At 42.6% G+C, this 21,442-nt stretch overlaps 1 protein-coding gene across 12 annotated transcripts in view; it reads left to right on the plus strand.

Moving 5' to 3' along the window:
- dmd (dystrophin) overlaps positions 1-21,442 on the plus strand; it is a 1,582,845-nt gene that overhangs the window by 1,080,307 nt on the left and 481,096 nt on the right. For all 12 annotated transcript variants that reach the window (XM_055644518.1, XM_055644513.1, XM_055644515.1 and 9 more), the window contains one exon: positions 13,495-13,670. In XM_055644518.1, the coding sequence (XP_055500493.1) occupies positions 13,495-13,670 (176 nt within the window). The remainder of the gene's footprint in view (positions 1-13,494; positions 13,671-21,442) is intronic.

The raw sequence follows: 21,442 nt of genomic DNA on the forward strand, positions 1-21,442 counted from the left end.
ACATCACCAGTTGCTGGGTGTCTTCTCTGGTGAAGCTCTGCCAGGCCGGTATTGCAGCCATCTTTAGCTTATGCTTGTTTTGGGGGCTAGTCCCCTTCAGATTGCTCTTCAGCAGATAAAAGACATCCTCAATTGGGTTCAGATCAGGTGATTGACTTGGCCACTCAAGAATTGAACATTTAAAAAAAAAAATTAGCTTTGAAAAACTCCTTTGTTGCTTTAGCTGTATGTTTGGGATCATTGGCTTGCTGTAGAATGAACTGTCGGACAATGTTTTGAGGCATTTGTTTGAACTTGAGCAGATAGGATGTGTTTATACACTTCAGAATTCATTATGCTACTACCATCAATAATTGTATCATCAATGAAGATAAGTGGGCCCGTACCTTCAGCAACCATTACATGCCCAAGCATTAAAGCCCCACCACCATGTTTCACAGATGAGGTGGTATGCTTTGGATCTTGGGCAGTTCCTTCTCTCATTCATACTTTGCTCTTGCCATCACTCTGATATAAATTCATCTTTGTCTCATCCGTCCACAAGACATTTTTTCAGAATTGTGTTTGCTCTTTTAAGCACTTCTTGGAAAACTGTAACCCGGCCATCCTATTTATGCGACTAACCAGTGGTTTGCATCTTGCAGTGTAGCATCTGTATTTCTATTCATGAAGTCTTCTGCAGACAGTGATCATTGACAAATCCATACCTAATTCCTGAAGAGTGTTTCTGATCTGTCAGACAGGTGTTTGGGGATTTTTTTTTATTATAGAGGGAATTATTTTGTCATCAGCTGTGGAGGTCTTCCTTGGCCTGCCAGTCCCTTTGCGATTAGTAAGCTCATCAGTGCTCTCTTTCTTCTTAATGATGTTCCAAACAGTTGATTTTGGTAAGCTTAAGTTTTGACTGATGTCTCTAACAGTTTTATTCTTGTTTCTCAGTCTTATAATGGCTTAGAAACATGGAAAATAGGTGCAGAAGTAGGCCTTTCGGCCCTTCGAGCCTGCACCGCCATTCAATATGATCATGACTGATCATCCAACTCAGTATCCCATACCTGCCTTCTCTCCACTCCCCCTGATCCCTTTAGCCACAAGGGCCACATCTAACTCCCTCTTAAATCCAGCCAATGAACTGGCCTCAACTACCTTCTGTGACAGAGAATTCCACAGATTCACCACTCTCTGTGTAAAAAATTATTTTCTCATCTCAGTCTTAAAAGACTTCCCTCTTATCCTTAAATTGTGACCCCTTGTTCTGGCTTATTTGACTTTCATTGGCACAACTTTGGTCCTCATGTTGATAAACAGCAATAAAAGTTTCCAAAGGTGATGGAAAGACTGGAGAAAAGACTAGGTTCTGAGAGCTATCTTATACCTGCATTAAGGAGGCAATTAAACACACCTGAGCAATTACAGATACCTGTGAAGCCATGTGTCCCAAACATTATGGTGTCCTGAAATGTGGGGACTATGTATGATCACAGCTGTAATTTCTACATGGTGAAACCAACATGTATAAAAATACCCTTTAATAAAATCCGACAATGTGCACTTTAACCACATGTGATTTGTTTTATTACAAATCTCAAATGGTGGAGTACAGAGGCAAATAAATAAATGATGGGGCTGTCCCAAACTTTATCGAGGGCACTGTAAAGGGCCTGTCCCACTTGGCCGTCATTTGCGCGACACACAGATGGCACGCAAAGATTTTGTACATCGCAAAATCCTGGCGCGCCGCACGCGACTGCCTACGTCACCACGCACCGTGTGCGCGTAATGTGCACCATGTGCATATCACGTGTGCGTCACGACGCCAGAGTCGTGCGTCGTGACGTGTAAATGATGTCGCGTAAATGACGCCCAAGTGGGACAGGCCCTTAACTGTCCAAATATCTTTTAAAAGTCAGAATTGTATAACTCCACTCGACAGCCCAGGTAACATCCTGTTGAATCCCTTCTGCACGCCTTCCAACTTAATTACATATTTTCTACAGCTGGGTGTCCTGAATGCACATAATACTCCAAGTGAGGTCTCACCAATGATTTAGCTGCATCATGTTGGCCTGATCTTTGTACTCCGTACCCTTCCCATTGAAGGCAAACACCTGTCCACCAGATTCTCCACATTTAGGGATTCATGCATGTGCACTTCCAGATCTATGAAAGAGAGTGGGAAATATCACTTGCACCTATGTTCACTCACCCTACTACAATTTTGAAATTATAGCTTTTTAGAAATTAGCCCTTAGAAAGTGCTTGAATTGAGCATTAAGACTGAACTCTATTTATGGTAATCTTGTGGCAATATTAAATTATGCTTCCTATTCCCTACTTTAAAATAATGCAGACTAAAATAACAAAAAGGGTTTCACCGGATGATTCATGTAAATTTATGAAATACAATTCAAGAGTTCAATAAAAACTACTTGTACTACGTCTAAATATAATGAGAATGATCTCGTAGTGAATCACAGGCCCTTCATATGAATTATATTCCGAAAGATGGCATCCTGCTTGATGCACTAAAAAATCTGTCATTCTTTTTGTTACCTTTAGTATTGAAGCAACATTGTGTTAATTCCTTTCGGGCGGGACTTTTTGATCAATCAGTTGAAAATTATAGTCTGTGAACTGAAACAGAGTTCTTCTGTCAATCTATTCATTGCAAGCTTAAACTTTTGAGATGGTTGTTATGTTCATATCTGATAAAAATGTGGCAGCTGCAAAACAATAAGTTCCTGAAGAAGGGTCTCAACCTATTCCTTTTCTCCAGGGATGCTGTCTGACCCGCTGGGTTACTCCAGCTTTTTGTGTCTATCTTTAGTGTGCATTAACAATCAATTGCTTCGAGTAAAGAACTTACCTAATGGGCAACAATTCAGCACGGGTAGATTACAAAGGTCATCAACAATTTGAGGCAGGAAAATTATGTTATCCAAGATCAAAAGATGGTAAATACATCAAATCAAGCTGAGTTATTATCAAGTGCACATGTGATACAGCAAAAAATCATACTTGCAGCAATGTCACATGCATATAGACTTGGACAATGCTCCCCGTTGGATTGCAACCTTGTCGTGGTCGGGGAGCTTGTGTGTCTCAGTGACCCCTAGAGCTATGCCAGCGGGAGATTCGTCTCCTGTTAGGGTCTCCCATGCTGGACAGGTTGAAGGGTAGCGGCGAGACGAAGAGCGATCCACTGGTCCTCCAGGTTGCAGGTTAAGCACAGGGCTAACAACCCTGTCTCGTAAAACAAATATGTTATGGGTACAGCAACTGAAGGAATCAACATTACTGGGCGTGATGGAGCCAGAACAGACAGGAGTGGAGGGCCTTCGTTGCTGCCCTACATGCCAGGAGGCACAATAGGCAGTAAGTAAGTAAAGGGCCTGTCCCACTTTCACAACCTAATTCACGACCTCTGCCGAGTTTTCCTTTGACTCAAGCACGGAAATTGCTATCAAAATATGGAGGGGACCGGGAGACACAATTTCTTGGCGGCCGCGTGCGCAGTGCACACACTCACACACGCAGCTTCGGAGGCTCAATCCAACGCCAAATGCAGCTCAACTCTGTCTGTCTTGCTGGGTTAACCTACAGCCCTGCCTGGACTGGCGGCACACCAGCACTGCTTCTCCGCGCTGGCTGTAAACTTGGGCCATATTTCCCGCAAGTCCAGGCACTCGGGTGGGGACGGGACAGCGCCGGAGAGCTCGGATCGATCCTGGCTGTGGATGAGGCGCAGATCTGTGCCGCCCCCATTGCCTGCTGACCGACGTCTCTCTCGTCCAATCTGCGCCCTCGATCAGCAGTCCTACCCCCACTGTCTCACCGGGTTTTAAAATCTGTTTCACCGGGTTTTAAAATCTGGATTACAAAAAATGGGGGGGGGGGGCTGTACCCCCACCTCTCGAAACGGGGGGGAGAGGGGGCATGGCCCCCCCCCCCCCCCCGTGGATTTTCTGCCCCTGCTTTGACTCATACTCGCAGCTTGGTCGTAGTCGTAGGAGGTCGTAGGTAGGTCGTAGGCGGTTGTAAGGCTAGTCGTAGGTACTCGTGGCATCAAGTAGGTTGGGGCGTGATTTCTAGCATGATGAAAAATGTCCACGAGTAAAAAAGGTCGTGAATTAGGTTGTGAAAGTGGAACAGGCCCTTTAGTAAGTAATAGAACAGTACAACACACAAAATCATAAATAGTACATCATTTTTGCACCTGAATCCTGCAAGACAGTAGGAAGAATTAAACTCTTCCAAAATAAAAGACATTAGTGCAAAATAGAATTAGAAAAATAAAGTCCACGGTAGTGCAGATGGTCCACAGAGTTGTGTTATCCTGTTAGGATTAGGATTGTGTAGTGTTTAAGAAAGAACTGCAGATGCTGGTAAGATCGAAGGTAGAGACAAAATGCTGGAGTAACTTAGTGGGTGATGCAGCATCTATGGAGAGAAGGTATTGGCGACGTTTCGGGTCTCAACGTTTAGGGAGGCCTTGTGTAGATTGTGTAGGTTGGTTGAAGACCCTGATGGCAGTTGGATAGTAATTGGTGGTTTGTGATTTCAGGCTTCTATGCCTCCTGCCTGATAGTGCTGGGAAGAGGACATAACCCAGACTTGATGATAGATGCTGCCTTCTTGAGGCAGTGCCTTATGTAGACGCAGACTAAATTCTTGAACTGCAAAAGAGACAATGATATTCATAACTTCTGTGGGCAGAATGTAACTGTTTACTTGAATCTGTTCTTGGTCTTTCAGCGGTACATGATTTGATTAACTTTTAATTTGATTTGTATGGTCATTTTCAGCTGCTCTCTCTGGTTATGTGGTTCATAAATTCAGAGCAAGAGTAAATCATTTTTTAAAATTAATTTCTGGTTCAGAAACTTGTTATATAAAATGTTAGAAGCCAATTGCAACCTTAATGAGTTCATTCCATCCTGCACTCTGGCAATAAATATCCTGTTTTTGCAGTCAAATAATTTGAAGGTTCTTGCCATCCTCTTTGCTCTCCACAGAATTATTTTTGTTTTGGTAAAACTCGGAGCATTCCATTAATATGATTCCAGGTTGATAGGCAATGGTGGTTAATTAAAGTTGAAGTCAAATCTACATTTCGATCAAATAGTGGAAATAGCAATTTCACAAGTGTCTGGTTGGCAGGTCAAGTTACCAATTTGTAATGAATGCATGATAGTGATTAGTGTGCAGATAACATTATGTGCAAGTTATTCTAGTATAATGGTCTACAGTAATCTTTCATTCAAGGTAAATTGAATTTCATCTGATTGTTTCTCATCCTTGTTATCTCTCTAATGTAAATCAAATGAAAATTGGTATATGTTCAGTCCAAAATAAAAGATCTGACTGTCCAAAATAACTCTTTACAACTAGTGTTTTGAACAGCAATATGAGTTTAACATATGGACATTTGTCAGTGTAGATTTACTTATTACTTCCTGTCGCTGAACCTGCGACGATGTCAGTGACTAGATGGCAAAATTCCCGTATCTTTTTTACAATGGTACTCCCATATCTATTTGGCCTGGAAACCATTTCAAAGTGATTCCGTAGAGTCGTCTTTTGTTTTGCTATGCTATTGAAGTCCAGTTTCAGCAATAATTAATTTCACGTGAGATCTTCAAATCAATAGCAATTCTGTTTGGCCTATTTCAGGAGCCGGTTGCATGTTTCAAATGGGTGGCCTCGATGATAGAAAGGCTGCCAAAATGGTAACCACCATAGCCTTGGAACAGTTGAAGAAGAGCTAACTCAGAAGTGAAATTCCAGTTTACTACTAAAGAGGATTTTCCAACCCACCTCAACCTATCTTTGTGTACTTCTGCTGAACATTTCAGTTCTGCATTGCCCCATTTAGTGCATGCTTTTCTTTTCAACCACACTGGCAGGAGGGTGGATGGCAGGAGGATGAGGCAGGGGTGATGAGGAGAATTGAAATCTTGTATGTTCCACTACTTAGTTTAGTTTAGAGATACAGCGTGGAAACATGCCCTTCAGCCCACCGAGTCCATGCCAACCAGCTAACCCCCTACACAAGCACTATCATAAACACGAGGAACAATTTACAATTTTTACTGAAGCCAATTAATCTACAAACCCATATGTCTTTTGAATGTGAGGAGGAAATTGGAGCACCCAGAGAAAACCCTTGCAGTTATGGGGAGAACAAATATACACCATACAGATAGCACCCATAGTCAGGATCAAACCTGGACCTCTGGCGCTGTAAGCCAGCAACTCTCCCACTGTGCCACCATGCTCATGCTTGTACTGTATTGTGGTAGTGTAATATATTGGAGGAGCACATAATGGGATGTCATGCTTTCAGGAACTACAACACTACAGCTGAACACATCTCTTTGTGGGCAAATGTCAGTTTAATTGCACCTCATCTTCCCAAGGGAACAATAAGACTGTGAAGATTTATTTCTATATATCTTTGGTTGCAGTCTTCGGAAGAGTATTTTCAGAGGATTGCAAGTAAAGTTTTTAACGTTCTCTTTTTTTCCATATTAATGGTCCATGGAGAATTTCTTCTTCGAACATAAATCTGATTCCTTCAATGTCCAGGAATAAAGTAAGAAAGGGATGTCTGAAGGATATATGGGAGTGAAAAAAGAGGTGGTAATTTCAAAAAGTTTGGCAGCAAAGTGTTGTACAACATGTCAATATAAAATAAACCTTTGCCAAAGTGGCAAACCATGTATTCAGAGCATGTAAGAAGGCAATTACATTGTCAAAAGTACTGAGTTGTTAATGAAATATATGAGTGTTTGCAGAAGTCATGATTAGCATTTCTTGTTCTGCATTTATTCAGCAAGTGTAGCGAACAAATCCTTCTCGGCAAAGGGCATCTTGAAAGATTACTTCCGGATAATCAAATATTCAAAGCAGTTGACATTCCTTCACCACTATTCCCATGAAAAAAGGTTATTTTTGAGTCGTAATGAAAGTGTGCACAGAATGAAAATGTCAGCCAATCTGTGTAGGAAGGAACTGCAGATGCTGGTTTATACCAAAGATAGGCACAAAATGCTGGAGTAACAGCATCTGGAGAGAAGGAATAGGTGACGTTGTGGGTCGAGACTCTTCTTCAGACTACTGTCTGATTTCATAGCCTTGCAATTCCTTCAATATGATGTTCGCATTTTTTTTTATCCTTCTTGTGCAACATGTTTTCAAGATGAATTATTTCTAAACTTCTTATCAGTTTTGCAGGCTAAACATTCTGGATATTCTTGTTGAATTTGCAGTTATCTTGAATAATATTTTTGTTGGACACTTATTCAAAAGAGTGGTTCCTCAAGAAGAGACAGCGTGACTGAATGCAGCTATTGTTATTCTTTGGATACACAAGAAACAGCGATGCTGATTTCTTGAGCAAAACACAAAGCGCTGGAGGAACTCAGTGGGTCAGGGTGCATCTGGGGACCTCATGATTAGGTGACATTTCACCCCATCTGATGAAAGGTCCCATCCGAAACGTCACCTGTCTATTCCCTCCCCAGATGCTGCATGACCCGCTGAGTTCCTCCAGCACTTAATCCTTTGGTATTACTATTCATTGTCTATTTACAAAAAGAGTCGTAAGCAAATATGCCATCATGCTAGAATGATGGTTTAGTATATTTAGTCTCCTGAGCAAAGATATTGACATATTTCTTTCTTCTCTCCATGCAAAACTATTTTGAATGCTATTTTGCATACTATTTGTCCTTTCATTTGTCGCTTAGAGTGTCGGTTCAAATTAAATTTTAGGATCCTACTAAACCAAGTGCAGATCCTACTAGACCCAACGTGCGGTTGTGGGGGGCGGAGGCGGCATGCAGCGTCACACACTAACTATCCCCCACAACCCCCCCCCCCCCCCCCCCCCGCCCCCCGCACTCACGCTAATTACCCCCCCTTGATATTATATTAATATTATTAATTTGCTCCTTTTACCCCATAACCACCCTATCTACTGACGCATAGCCCCAACTTGCAGTCATATCTGGGGGGGGGGGGGGGGGGGGGGGTAGAGAGTGAGGGCAGAGAGAGAAGGGGGGGAGAGGGAGAGGAGAGGGGGGAGAGAGAGGGGGGGGGAGAGGGGAGGGGTGGAGCGAAAGGGGGGGGGAGGGGGGGGGGAGAGGGGAGAGAGGGAGGAGGGGGGGGAGAGATTGTGGAGAGAGTGGGGAGAGAGGGTAGGAAGAGAGAGAGAGAGAGGGGGAGAGAGAGAGAGGTGAGAGAGGGATGGGGTGAGGAGGGTGAGAGAGAGGGGGGGAGAGAGAGCGAGAGAGAGTGCCTTTTTAATTCAACCCAAACAACCATTTGCAGGCAGTGCTTTTTTACTTCAAACTAAATATATATTCATTTTCAAACCAAATGAAGGGTACTCACAATGCTGTAGACCTTTGTTCAGTGTCATTCAGAGCTCAGAGTGACAGAGACTAATTGCCAGAGCTCCAGCTTGCAGAGACTAATTGAGGCACACCACTTCCTGGTTTTATAGTCCCTTCACCTGCCTCCAGCGGGGGCAGCAGAGAGAATGGGGAATTTTGTAAAAACATTAATATCTCTGTCATTTTTCATGGACGGGAAAAATCCTCGGCCCACATACGGCGGAGGGGGGCTCTGAGCAAGGTGGCCAAAAATAACGGCCATAGGTGGCGGCGTTCTCTCGGAAATCGCAGCACAGATGGCCACAACCGGTCAAGAACAGACTTTTAGTAATGTGTAATCTGGACTAACAGTTCAGCATGTCATTGAGCTATGTTCTCAATGTTAGAGTTACATCAGTGTTCATTTAAAGAAAAGCACTGATCTGTTGATATTTAACTATAGATGAACATCAGTGAGGCTGCACTTGGAGTACTTTATGCGTCACCTGCTCTAAGAAAGATACCTTAAGCTGAAAGGAGAGCAGAGAAAAGTACAAAAAGCATGTTGACAGGCCTCGAGGACTGGAGCTTTGGGAGAGCCTGGACATGCCAGTGCTTTGTTCCTTGGAGTGCAAGAGGCTGAGTGGTGGACTTACTGTATGCGTGTTTGATTTATATGTTTTTAAAATAACGCCCTTGTTCCTTTAATGCCAAAGCTTTAATACCGCGCTGGTATTTTTTGAATAACGCGATCAAATTTACTGCTGATAGCGTAGTCATATTTCCGTTTAATTTACACCTTTTTGAACACCGCGCTACTTTTTGGTTACATAATACCCCGCTTAAAACACAGGTTTTGTCACCCTGCTATAGAAATATCTCATTAAGCTGGAAGGAGAGCAGATAAAATGTACAAGGATTTTGCCAGGACTCAAGGACCTGAGCTATAGGGAGAGGTTGGGCATACTAGGACTTTGTTCCTCGAAGAGCAAGATACTGAGCAGCGATCTTATAGAGGAGTATACAATCGTGATGAGAATAAATAGGCTGAATGCACAGAATCTTTTTACCAGGGTAAGGGAATCAAGAGCTAGAGAGCATGAGTTTAAGATGAGAAGGGAAAGATTTATTAGGAGCCTGAGGGGCTGAATTTTCACATAGAGGATGGAGGGTATATAGAATACCCTGCGTTTATTAGTACGGGTGTCAAGGGTTATGGGGAGAAGGCAGGATAATGGAGTGTGGAGAGAGAGAGATAGATTAGCCATGATTGAATGGCGGGGTAAACTTTGTGAGTCAAATGGCCAAATTCTGCTCCTATCACTTATGAATGAACTGCTTGAGGAAGTGTTTGAGGCTCCCAATTGCAGAGCCAACTTGGAATGGAGAAAAAATACTCAATCATTAAATACCACAGAACTGTTGATTAATACATTCTTTCTCCAAATTTCCTATCTTTTCTGAATGCTCATTCAACGTATATAAAGAGGGTTGATCAAATAATAACAATATTTAAAAGACATTTTAGATAGGACAGGTGGGAACAGGACAAATTATTGGACATTTACATTACAACTTGAAGCTCTCGCCCATTTCCACTTCAGCACCATTAATACAATCAAGGGGCGTGAAACACACTATGCTTCCCAAAGCCGATGGCTAGCTCCTTCCCTTTGCTGCCGTTGAGGCACAAAGTTGTTGTCTTGAGTTATTTGTTGAAGCAACAAAAAAGATTGATAGGACAAATGGCTATCAAAGATATTTGATAGAATGTCACATCATATCATTGTCAAAGCCGGTGAGAAAAAAAAAAACAGTGGGTGAAGGCTCAACAATTGACCAAGAAAAGCAAAGCATTGTGGTGAATAGTCAATTCTCAGACTGAAGTATGGTGGACTATCATGTTCCTCAAGGCCAGTGGAGCACATGGTACAGGGCAGGGGTAATTTTACATTGTCAAGTGGATAAAATGTGGAAAGAAAAAGGAACAGTATAACATGAAGGTTGACATTTGAAGGTGGTGAAGAGAAACAAATAGAGCTGGATGTACAGCTCAGTAAATATTTGGAGGTGGAAGTCCAGGTTGAAATAACATTTAAAAACAAAAAGATGTTCAGCTTTATACGTAGAGAACTAAACTCCAAAAAGAGTGAAGTTCTGATAAACCACAATAAAACTGCTTTCCTTTATAAAGGACACATATTGCTTCAAATTCTCTCTAACTTATGTCACAAAGGAAGCAAAGGACTGGAGCGAGAATCAAACAGATTTACTTATATCTTGAAGGTATGAGACTTAAGGTTCAAAGCAGGGATGTTGAGGCTGGGATTGTTTTCTTGCAGCGGAGAATTTTGAGAAGAGATATGATAGATGTGTTCAAAATCATAAGCTCTCTATAAACGGGCTTATTCCCATTAGTACTCAGGTGGAGAACCAGGGCACACAAATGTGACCTGATCGGCAGAAGAACCAAAGGCAAGAAGACAAAAATGTATTTGTGTACTTTGAATGGTTAATGTCAGAAGTGTCTTGTCCGACAGGGTAGTGTGGGCAGAATCAGCCATGGGATTCAGAGGAGAATTTGCTCAGCACATGAAAGAAAAGCATTGGTGAACTTCAGAGGGAAAATGGTTGAGTAGGGCCTGCTGCATCCTTCCTGTAGTGACTTATTACTGACTTAAAGGGCTGACTTAAAAGGAACTCCTCTTGGCTGTTACTATTCTTCGATTGGATGACCTGTAACAAGAGACCTTCTACACCCTCAACTATAATCAGTCTGGAGAGGGTGACGATCCAAAACGCCATGTTCTCTGGAGATGCTGCCTGACCCACTGAGTTACTCCAGCGCTTTGTGTTTTTTTCCCTCAAGTTTCCCGCATCTGCAATTTCTTGTGTGGACCTTCTAATCAATTTCCTTCTTCGGCAACCCTTGTCATGGAGAACAGAGCATGGTCTATTGATTTTAGACTGGAGTCCATGAAATACTTCAGTTGAAACCTCATGAATATTGAGAGCATCAGCAATTTGGAAGTCAAATTAAACCTTTTATGTCAAATGGTGTAGAGGATAAATTTATGTCATATATAATCCCAGAAGAAATCATAAAAAATATAAGTAAGTTCAAGAGGCAAATGGGTGTGTTGTTGTGATGGTGAGTAGTGTGCCCAAAAGAGAGATAAGCAAGGTAAATAAAGGGAGAAGGAAATTCATGCAAGGTCAAGTTCATTGAACGTAAACGTAGACGGGTTCATTAGTAAGTTTGCAGATGACACTAAGATTTCTGGGGTTGGGGACTGTGAGGAAGGATGTCAAACCATACAATGGGATATAGGTCAACAACAGAAATGGGGGTAGAAATGGCAGATAGAGTTTAATCTGAGCAAGTGTGAGGTGTTGCACTTCGGTATTGTCAAATGTAAGGCGAAAATATACAATTTGTGGCATGGCCCTAAACAGTATTAATGCACAAAGGGACTTTGGGGTCTGAGTCTAAAACTCCCTGAAAGTGGAAACACAAGTAGATAGAGTGGTAAAGAAGGCATCTAGTATGCTTGCTTCCATTGTTCGGCGGATTTGGTAGAAGAGTCAGGAAGTCATGATGCATGTTCAGCATGTTCATGATGTGCAACTGAAAGGCAATCAGTAAATGAACGGCGTCAAATTATCTGCTGTTCTCAGCAGCAAAAAAAAGTGAAGGTCTGTTTATAAACTTGCTTGTGAGTTGCATACCTGCAAAAGTCCAGCATATATTTATCTCAGGCCACCTGCTGCAACACCTGAGCATGGTTTATCAGGTGTCGTGTCAGTAGTTATCAGTGGACTTTATTTATCATTGACATTTTCTTCTTCAACAGCCCCTTGGGACGGAAGATGACGTTTCCACTCTGCTTTTGGGGGTTATGAGGGAGTAATAAGGTCAAAGTAGGAGGGACTTCCATGCATGAAGCAGGAGCTGCCTGAGGGCAGATAGTTTGTGAGGATATACACAAAATGCTGGAGTAACTCAGCTGGACAGGCAGCGTCTCTGGATAGAAGGAATGGGTGGCTTTTCGGGTCGAGACCCTTCTTCAGACTGAAAGTCGATGAGAGGGAGACACAGAGATATGGAAGGGTATGGTGTGAAAATGAGACCTCTTCCCTGACCCTCAGTCTGAAGAAGGGTCTCGCTCCAAAACGTCACCCATTCATTCTATCCAGAGATGCTGTCTGTCCCGCTGAGTTCCTCCAGCATTTTGTGTCTATCTTCGGTGTAAACCAGCATCTGCAATTCCTTCCTACACAGTTTGTGAGGATGTGCTCTTCTGACAGTGCTTCTGCCGGCTCCCCATGCATGAAATCATGTTTGCCTAAACCATCCAAAAATCTCGCTCTCCAAGGACGAGAGGAGCTGAAGGGATGTTGCATTCTTTCCAGGCTTTAAACACAACTTTGAATCTTTTTCTTCATCTACCTTGTGATCTTTGGCTGGTGTGGGCAAGTTGGCTCGAAGGGCCTGTTTTCCCACGGTACGACTCCCTGACTCTATCTCTGCCCATGATGGAGCTTGGAATTGATTGTCTGTTCTGGTTATGTGGTGTAATTAGTTGTAAATACATCAGGGTGACAAATAATATTTGGAAACTGAACCTCTTGTTTATAGCTAACCTATTTAGTATTTCAGGCAAATAATTCATCCAAAATATTGTTTTGGATCTTATTCATTCATTGCAAATTACATGAATTATCAGGGACTGCCCATACTTTTTAAAAATAATATTGTATTTGATTCGTATATCTTTCCAAAACTGCACTGTAAATGTCATCTAAATGAAAAATAATACTTAATGTTAATACGTAAGGATCCCAAGGATCCCTTTTTGAAGCTTCCCCTCTTTCTCATGGTTATGGTTCTCTCCAAAATCTGAAGTGTTACAGAAAGAGACTGTATCATGTGATGTACGACATCAGGGCAGAAGTTTTTTTCTTTGTGTATTTCTCCCTGTTCATTTTTTTTTTAACTTCTTTCTGAAATACCGAGTATAATTCTGCCATGGTCGTGCTTTGTGAGTGGATCGCAAGCTTATTTGTGGTGGTTTACAGTTGGGCAACTTATTTCCCTTTGCTTTTGTGCCTGCAGGATCTACAGGATGGAATTGGAAGCCAGCAGGCTGCAGTCGCTGGTTTGAATGTGACGGGAGAGGAGATTATTGGGCAGTCATCAGCAGCTGACGGTTTCATCCTCAAGGAGAAACTGAGCAAGCTAAACAGGCGTTGGCAGGAAATCTGCAGACAGGTGGATGAGAGAAAGAGAAGGTAATCTCACAGTTTTCCTTCTGTACAACTGTTCCTAATGTGCCGTGACTAATCACTCCTTTATCCAAGTTACGCTATTCATTTACGGTACGAGATAGCCTAGCTCTGATGCTCGACCACATTTGAGGTGTCAACCTCGTATTCCACAGGCTCGGAATTAAAGGACATCCCTTTAAGAAGGAGATGAGGAGGAATTTGTTTCATCAGAGGGTGGTGAACCTGTGGATTTCTTTGCCACGGACAGCTGTGGAGGCCAAGTCAATTAATATTTTTAAGGTAGAGATGAATAGATTCTTAATTAGTACAGGTGTCAAAGGTTATGGGGAGAAGGCAGGAGAATGGGTTAGAAGGAAGAGAAAGAACAGTCATGATTGAATGTTGGAGTGGACCTGATGGGGCCTAATTCTGCTCCTAGCACCAATGATCACCTTATTCCACCTGAGTAGTGCACAACTCAATGGTATAAACATAAAATGATTCAATGTTAGGTAACATTTTAGTAACGTAGACTGGGCGATCATTTTGCGGAACACCTTCGCTCAGCCCGCGTGGACCAACCTGATCTCCCGGTTACTGGACACTTTAATTCTCCTTCCCATTCCTGCACAGACCTTTCTGTCCTCTGCTCCTCCATTGTCAGAGTGAGGCTAAATGCAAATTGGAGGAACAGCATCTCATATTTTGCTTGGGCCGCTTACAGCCCAGTTGTATGAATATTGATTTCTCTCACTTCAGGTAGCCCCGGCATTCCCTCTCTCTCTATCCCTCCTCCACCCAAGTCGCACTAGCTTCTAATTTTCACCCTACAAACAGCTCACAATGGCCTGTTTCATTTATCATCGTTACTTTTTTGCATATCTTCCATTCATTGTTCTTTATCTCTCCACATCACCGTCTATATCTCTTGTTTCCCTTATCCCTAACGATTCTGAAGGGTCTTGACCCGAAACATCACCCATTTCGTTTCTCCAGAGATGTTGCCTGTCCTACTGAGTTACTCCAGCTTTGTGTGTCTATCTTCTTTAAACCAGTACCTGCAATTCCTTCTAACACAGCTTTTCTCTCCAGTATGTTTTGTCCCCCACCCTCTTTCTCCTTCTGATCCTCCCCTGGTCCTCCCTGTTATTGTCCCCTTTCCCCATTACCCTCCTCTTACCTTCCATCACCCAGTTTTATCTCCTTCCTGCTTCTGTTTCCATCCACCTACATTACACTCACACTTAAGCCACAAGCACGCCCCAACCCCTCTCCCTCGCTGGTTCTGATTCCATCAGCCATTCACCTCTTCCCTAATGATCCCAATTACCACCTTTCTTACTTCTTACTTATTAGGTTTAGTGTGGGAGCTTTCGAGATTCCGCTTTTCACCAAACAACAACTGTCTCCACCTTCAACCTCTCCCACCACCCCCTCACCCCCTTCATCTGCCACCTTTCTCTTTCAATTTCTCTTTTGTTCTCTCCGGCTTGTCTCCATCCATCAACGAGAAACGAATAAACTGCCGATGCTAGTTTCCACAAAAGGACACAAAGTGCTGGTGTAACTCATCGGAACAGGCTCTGGAGAACACAGATAGGTGGCCTTTCAAATCGTGACCCTTCTTCAGATGGAACCCTTCTGAAGAAAGGTCCTGGCCGGAAACCTCATCTATTGGTCTGAAGACGGGTGAAGGAGTAACTTGCGTCCTTTTTTATCCATCATCTACCTGGCTCTGCCTCCCAACATCACCCGTCCTCCTCTCCAATCAGGCTCCATATGCCTGGCATCCTTCACTCTACCCAGGTCCACCCATTATCTCTCACTTCTGTCTCACAATTGTCACCACCTCCCATGTTACGCTGGCCATCTCATCTCTCTACCCTCCATCCTGATGCAGGGTGATGACCCGAACACCCAGCATTTCTTTCCACCTACAGACGCTGCTCAAGCCTCTGAGTTCCTCCAGCAGATTGTTTGTCACTCAAGATCCTGTATGTTTCAATAGAGTTGTCTCACTATCCCTACATTACTGTGGAAGCAACCCAAGCCCATCCAATCTTTGCTTATTTGACACACTGCTCCTTGTTAGTTTTTAATCCAGTGTAAATGTTCTCCAGATTGTTTCCAGTGACTTAAATAAGGAGATCAACTCTGTGCCCATTTCTCCAGAAGTGTTTTTGCCAATGCCCCAAAGGGCTAAAACCTCCCTCTTTTCCTGTTCAGTCTCCAAGCAATAAACATTAACAGTTAGAAAAAGGGTCTCAACTTGAAATGTCACCTATCCCTTCCCTCCACAGATATTACCTGACCCTCCTAATCCCTCCAGCACTTAATTTATGCTCAAGATTCCAGCATCCCAAGGTCCTTGTGTCAACATTAACATTCTATGAGCTTTTCAAATTATTTTGATGCCTGCGTAATAATAATTTGTGAATCAAACACGATAACACCAGTTCTCCCTTCATCTTTGACCTCACACTATTTACATTTATTGTCACTTGCCAAGATTGCCCATAATGTATTCCATTTGCCACATCTTTGCCCACTCACATAATTCACTTGTCGCCTCCTTATGGCACCTAAACTGGATTAAAAACTTCCATTTTGATTCATTTTAGTATCAGAAATAATCAGCAACTGTGCATTTGGTGTTATTCCAAGTCCCTTAATATAAATTGTAAAAGGTTGAGGCTCATTGCTTGAGGCAGACCACTCATTGCATCTTGCTCATTTGATTTCTTTTGATTTCCTTTTTGTTCTTTCCTGCTTGGCTCCATCCATCATCTAGAAACAATGAACTGCAAATGCTGGTTTACACAAAAGGACACAAAGTGCTGGTGTAACTCAGCGGGCAAGGCAACATCTCTGGAGAGCATGGAACAGGCTCAGTTATGCGAGCTCTCTATTTTTTGTCAGCCAGATAATCTTCTATCTGTTTCACCACCAATAGCAACTACCGCACATGAGTTTCATTTACAGGAGCGTTAACCAGTGAGAGTAGACATTTCAACACACTTTATATGACTTGCTCCTTATTTTGCAGCTAAGTGGACTTGTCCTTGACTCTGCCACTTGTGAAAACATGTCAACATCTTTCCCTGTCAACCCCCTTACGTTTAAATAAGGTCACTCCTCACTCTTCTGAGCTCCAAGGAAAACAGAGACAAACTGTTTTGGCAGGACAAAATCCTCTCCTCAAGATTTGGCCTGGTTAATCTTTTTTGGACTGCCTCCACTACTACTATATCCTATAGTATATCCTAGGGATTCAAACAGAATATTCCAGGCATGGCCACTCCAACATCATACAACCGCAATGAGGCCTCTCTGTCCTCAACCTCCAACGTTTTCACCGTAGAGGTCAACATGACTCCAACCAATTACTCCGAATCAAGCATGATTTCCTTAACAAATTGTGTTGACTTTCCTCAACTGCCTTGGATCTTTCTAAATGCCTTTGCTTGTTTTTAATATTAGCTTCCGAAGTTTCCCCTAAGACAGACAGTGAGCTAACTGGCACGTACCGTTTTGCCCTCTGTCTTCCTCCAATTTTTGAATGAGGATTGGCAGCTAATCAGGAAAAGAGTACGGATATTCCCTGCAAGATGTCTGTTTGATGATCCAGTGTATAATTGGCCACTGGAAACAAGCAAAGACATTTCTCTGTCTTCTCCTGCAGGTTAACGGCAGATTTGTATTGATCCATTGTATTTTTTTAATCATGTGTAGGCAGGAACTGCAGATGCTGGTTTACACCGAAGATAAACACAAATGTTGGAGTAACTCAGCGGGTCAGGCAGCATCTCTGGAGAGAAGGAATGGGCTCTTGCCAGAGATGCTGCCCGTCCCGCTGGGTTACTCCAGCATTTTGTGTCTATCTTCGGCATTTTTTGTCACGTTGTTTTCATTGAGACTTTTTATAAATTATGATATTTGACCAAAAGAATTTTGCATATAAGTGCAGATAATTAGGGGAATGTTTCACACCGTGCTTAGAACAGATGTAGCAGCAAATGAAAATACTGCGGAGAATCTAATCAGCCTCTCAGTGTCTTTAATGTTCTTTTATTTAGGATACAATTATAATAAAGATTTATAAGCATCAATACCAAGTCTTCCATGTTCTATCATGTTTCTTTTTCTATCAGTCTCCAGTAATTATTACTGTCTATTACTCTCCAGTAATTATTACTGTCTAGTCTAGACTTCAGTCTCGTGTTCCCAGTGTCTCAATGATCTATAGATTGTTATTTGTAAGATCAGAAATAAAGCAACTGTATAGTGCTTACCTTTGTAGTTAATTCCAACATGCACGATAATTAGATGTGCCCCTGGACACAAAGTGCTGGAGAAACTCAGCGAGTTAGGCAGCATGTGTGGAGGAAATAGACTGGTGACGTTTCGCGTTTAGGACACTTCATCAGATTGATTGTAGGAGAAAACTGGAAACGAGAGGTGGAGGCGGGTCAAAACCCAGCAAGTGATAGGTGGATACAAGTGAGGGAGATAAACACACTGATTGATAAACAGTTTGAGTAAGTGAGGAAAGCTAGTGGTGAAAAGGGAGCAAAAGGGTGTCAGATAAGGAGAGAAGAGGAATGACATATAAAGCTAGAGGAAGTATCCAGGAAGAAGAGGATGGGATACAAGAAAACAAGGGATTTATGAATGGGAGATGAGTTTACAAAGGGGGAGAAAGGAGCAAAGTGAGTGGGGAGGGTGGGAGATTGTGGAAGAAATGGGCGAGGCACATGAAAGGGAGAGGTCAAGAGATTCAACATGCTCCTGGATTTCAACCCAAATAGGACTGAAAGGTCAGATGGGTCAACAAAATGGCTGTCAATGGTGTCTGTGCTCTAATCAGTGCAGAAGATCTAGGTTCGGAATGCATCACTAACTCAGTAGTCACTCAGTTAAGTTACCGATGTATCAGCCTGAGGGTTGACAACACAAATTTAGCTCTAGGCATTGTGAGTGCTGCAAGATGCTAAAAGCACCTGCAAAATAAGGTAAATTTCAGGATGCTGCCCACCCAAGAGTCTCTCCCAGACCTCCTTTTGCCCAGCCATTCCCCACCCCTCGCATCTTTCCTGCCACAATCAATGTGCCCCCACCCATTTTCTTGGTAGTAACCATTTTCTTGGTGTCTTTATTGATTGGTTATCAGTTTTATTGCTCCTTCCGTGAGTGGCGTGCCGTTGCTACCAGCTGTGACTAACAGACAGAGCAGAGAACTGCAAATGTGGCTTTTTGCTAAAAGTAGCACCAGCGACAAGTGAACCACAACTATGGAAGGTAGACGCAAACTGTGGGAATAACTCAATGGGACAGGCACCCATTCCTTCTCTCCAGAGATGCTGCCTGTCCCGCGGAGTTACTTCCACATTTTGCGTCTATCTTCGGTGTAGAACCAGCATCTGCAGTGCGTTCCTACATGAACCACATGTTTGGACATTCCTGAACCCTATATTGCTTCTTTGCCCCCCTGATGTGCTCTGAGCATATGTGAGAATGAATGAGTCTTTTCACAGTGTATAGATACATGATAAGGGAATTACATTTAGTGCAAGGTAAAGCCAGCGAAGTCTGATCAAGGATAGTCCGAGGGACATCAAAGAAGTAGATGGGAGTTCAGCACTGTTCTCTGGTTGTGGTAGACTGATTCAGTTGCCTGATAACAGCTGGGAAGAAACTGTTGCATGTTTTTCACTCATGTCGTTAATATGTTGTTTTATTTTCATGTATTCACAATTTGTCAGACAAGTTTTGTCTTAGTGTGGACATTACTTCATTTTCCTTTTGGATTTTTGAGTTTTCCTTTAGTGGAATAGATTGCACATTTTCCATGAAATATTTAGACTGACAATGCATTATGCATTGGCGTGTTTCTTTCGGGTTGGTTGAGGAAGATTGCAGGCTAATCTTCATCTTTTTATAGCTGCTGGGTGCATTTTCTTTTTTTTGAAGGAACACTACCAGCAGCAATGGATGCCCGTGCTTATATAGGACATGAGAGGCACATCAATTTAACAAAGCAATCTCGGAGGCTGAATTTAAAAACATGAACCATTTTGTCAATTTGCACATTTAAGGCTTCTCTTTAGTTTAGGAAAGAACTGCAGATGCTGGTTTAAATCGAAGATAGACACAAAATGCTGGAGTAACTCAGCAGGACAGGCAGTATCTCTGGAGAGAAGGAATGGGTGACGTCACCTATTCCTTCTCTCCAGAGATGCTGCCTGTCCCGCTGAGTTACTCCATCATTCTGCGTCTATCTTTTCTTCAGTTTAGTTTAGTTTAGAGATGCAGGTCATTCAGCCCATCGAGTTTGCTCTGACCAGCGATCCCCGCACATTAACACCAACCTGCACAATTTATACATTGATATCAAACCAATTAATCTGGCTTATTTCCTTTATGAAATGTCACTTTCCATTTCTACTGCATATAATAGTTCTAGAGATACAGAGTGGAAACAGGCCCTTCGTCCCATCGAATCCACGCAGACCCAGTGGGCCAAAGGGCCTGTTTCCACACTGTATCTCTAAACTAAACAAAACTAAAGAAGAAAACTAAATAGTATGCATCAATTCGTGTATGCCTTGATGTCTTTCGTGGGATCACAATCAGTCAAGCATCAGCTATAAGCGTGAAACTGAAGTGACACTTGTCTGATGGCAAACAGCTCAGATATTTTTTGACAAGATCAAGCTGCTACAACTCCACTCAATAATACTGATGGAAATGCAAAGAAATGTGATTTAGTGAAATGATATGTGTCTGGTGTACGTACTTAGATACTTTTGATTGTTCTTCATAAACACATTGTGTCTTGCAGCATTACTCAAGAGAACAGATTAAATTTTAAAACCTATTTTTGGCTTTGTAAAGAATCTAGGAAAATGTTCCACTGTAAAGTGCTCTGAAAAAGGCACCATGTTAAATTATCAACAGAGATTAAGAGGTATTGTCTTCATATTCAGCTACATCAATAGCTTTTGTTTGGAAAGGAGCTGCAGACGCTGGTAAACAAAAAACAGTTCTTTAGTTTATTTTGTTAATCGGATAATGGATCATTCTTGTAGAATTTCAAGGATTTTACATAAGTTACCTGAATTGTCAAGGTTGAAATTAATCTTTTGCAGCATATAACTGATATTGCTGTGGCTTACCAAAGGGGAAAAATGCTAACTCTTTGCCAGAAGGCTCAGGATGGTATTTTCAATAAACAGGAACAATATGCAATGTCCAGCTCATTCTGAGGGCCAGCATCATTGGAATACGGATTGATTAAGATGAGCACATTGGTCAATGTCGATGGTTCTATAGTGGCACATGTACATACATACAGGGAAATTCTGTTTTTGCATGTTGTTTAGTAAAGTACAGCCATATCTAAGCACAATCCCCGATTAATACAACGTGCATAGAAATAGTTCACTGAGACCGCAGGGAAGAATTTGCCAGGTTTTAGCGCCATTTCCAAAGTCCAGTCCAGACACTCGATCTACTGGAACGATGCCTGATCCAGACGAGCTCCAGGCTGCTGCAGGGCCTCCAACAGTCGCCTCCATCCGGATCGTCCAGCGAACCATCATCCCTCTCCTTGCCCGGCCTCCTTCAGCCTTCGTGCCCCAGAGCCCTTGAGTCTCACTCAGTCTCCATCACGCTCACTCAGTCTCTCTCATGGTAAGACCACAGTTCACACTCTTTACGGTCCTTGCTCTAGTGACCGCCCTCGCCCTCTCCCTCCATCCTCCTCTCCAGTTTTTCAGTCCTCGGGTGTGAGCAGG

This window comes from Leucoraja erinacea, chromosome 13, assembly GCF_028641065.1.
Source record: "Leucoraja erinacea ecotype New England chromosome 13, Leri_hhj_1, whole genome shotgun sequence".
Lineage (NCBI taxonomy): Eukaryota > Metazoa > Chordata > Chondrichthyes > Rajiformes > Rajidae > Leucoraja > Leucoraja erinaceus.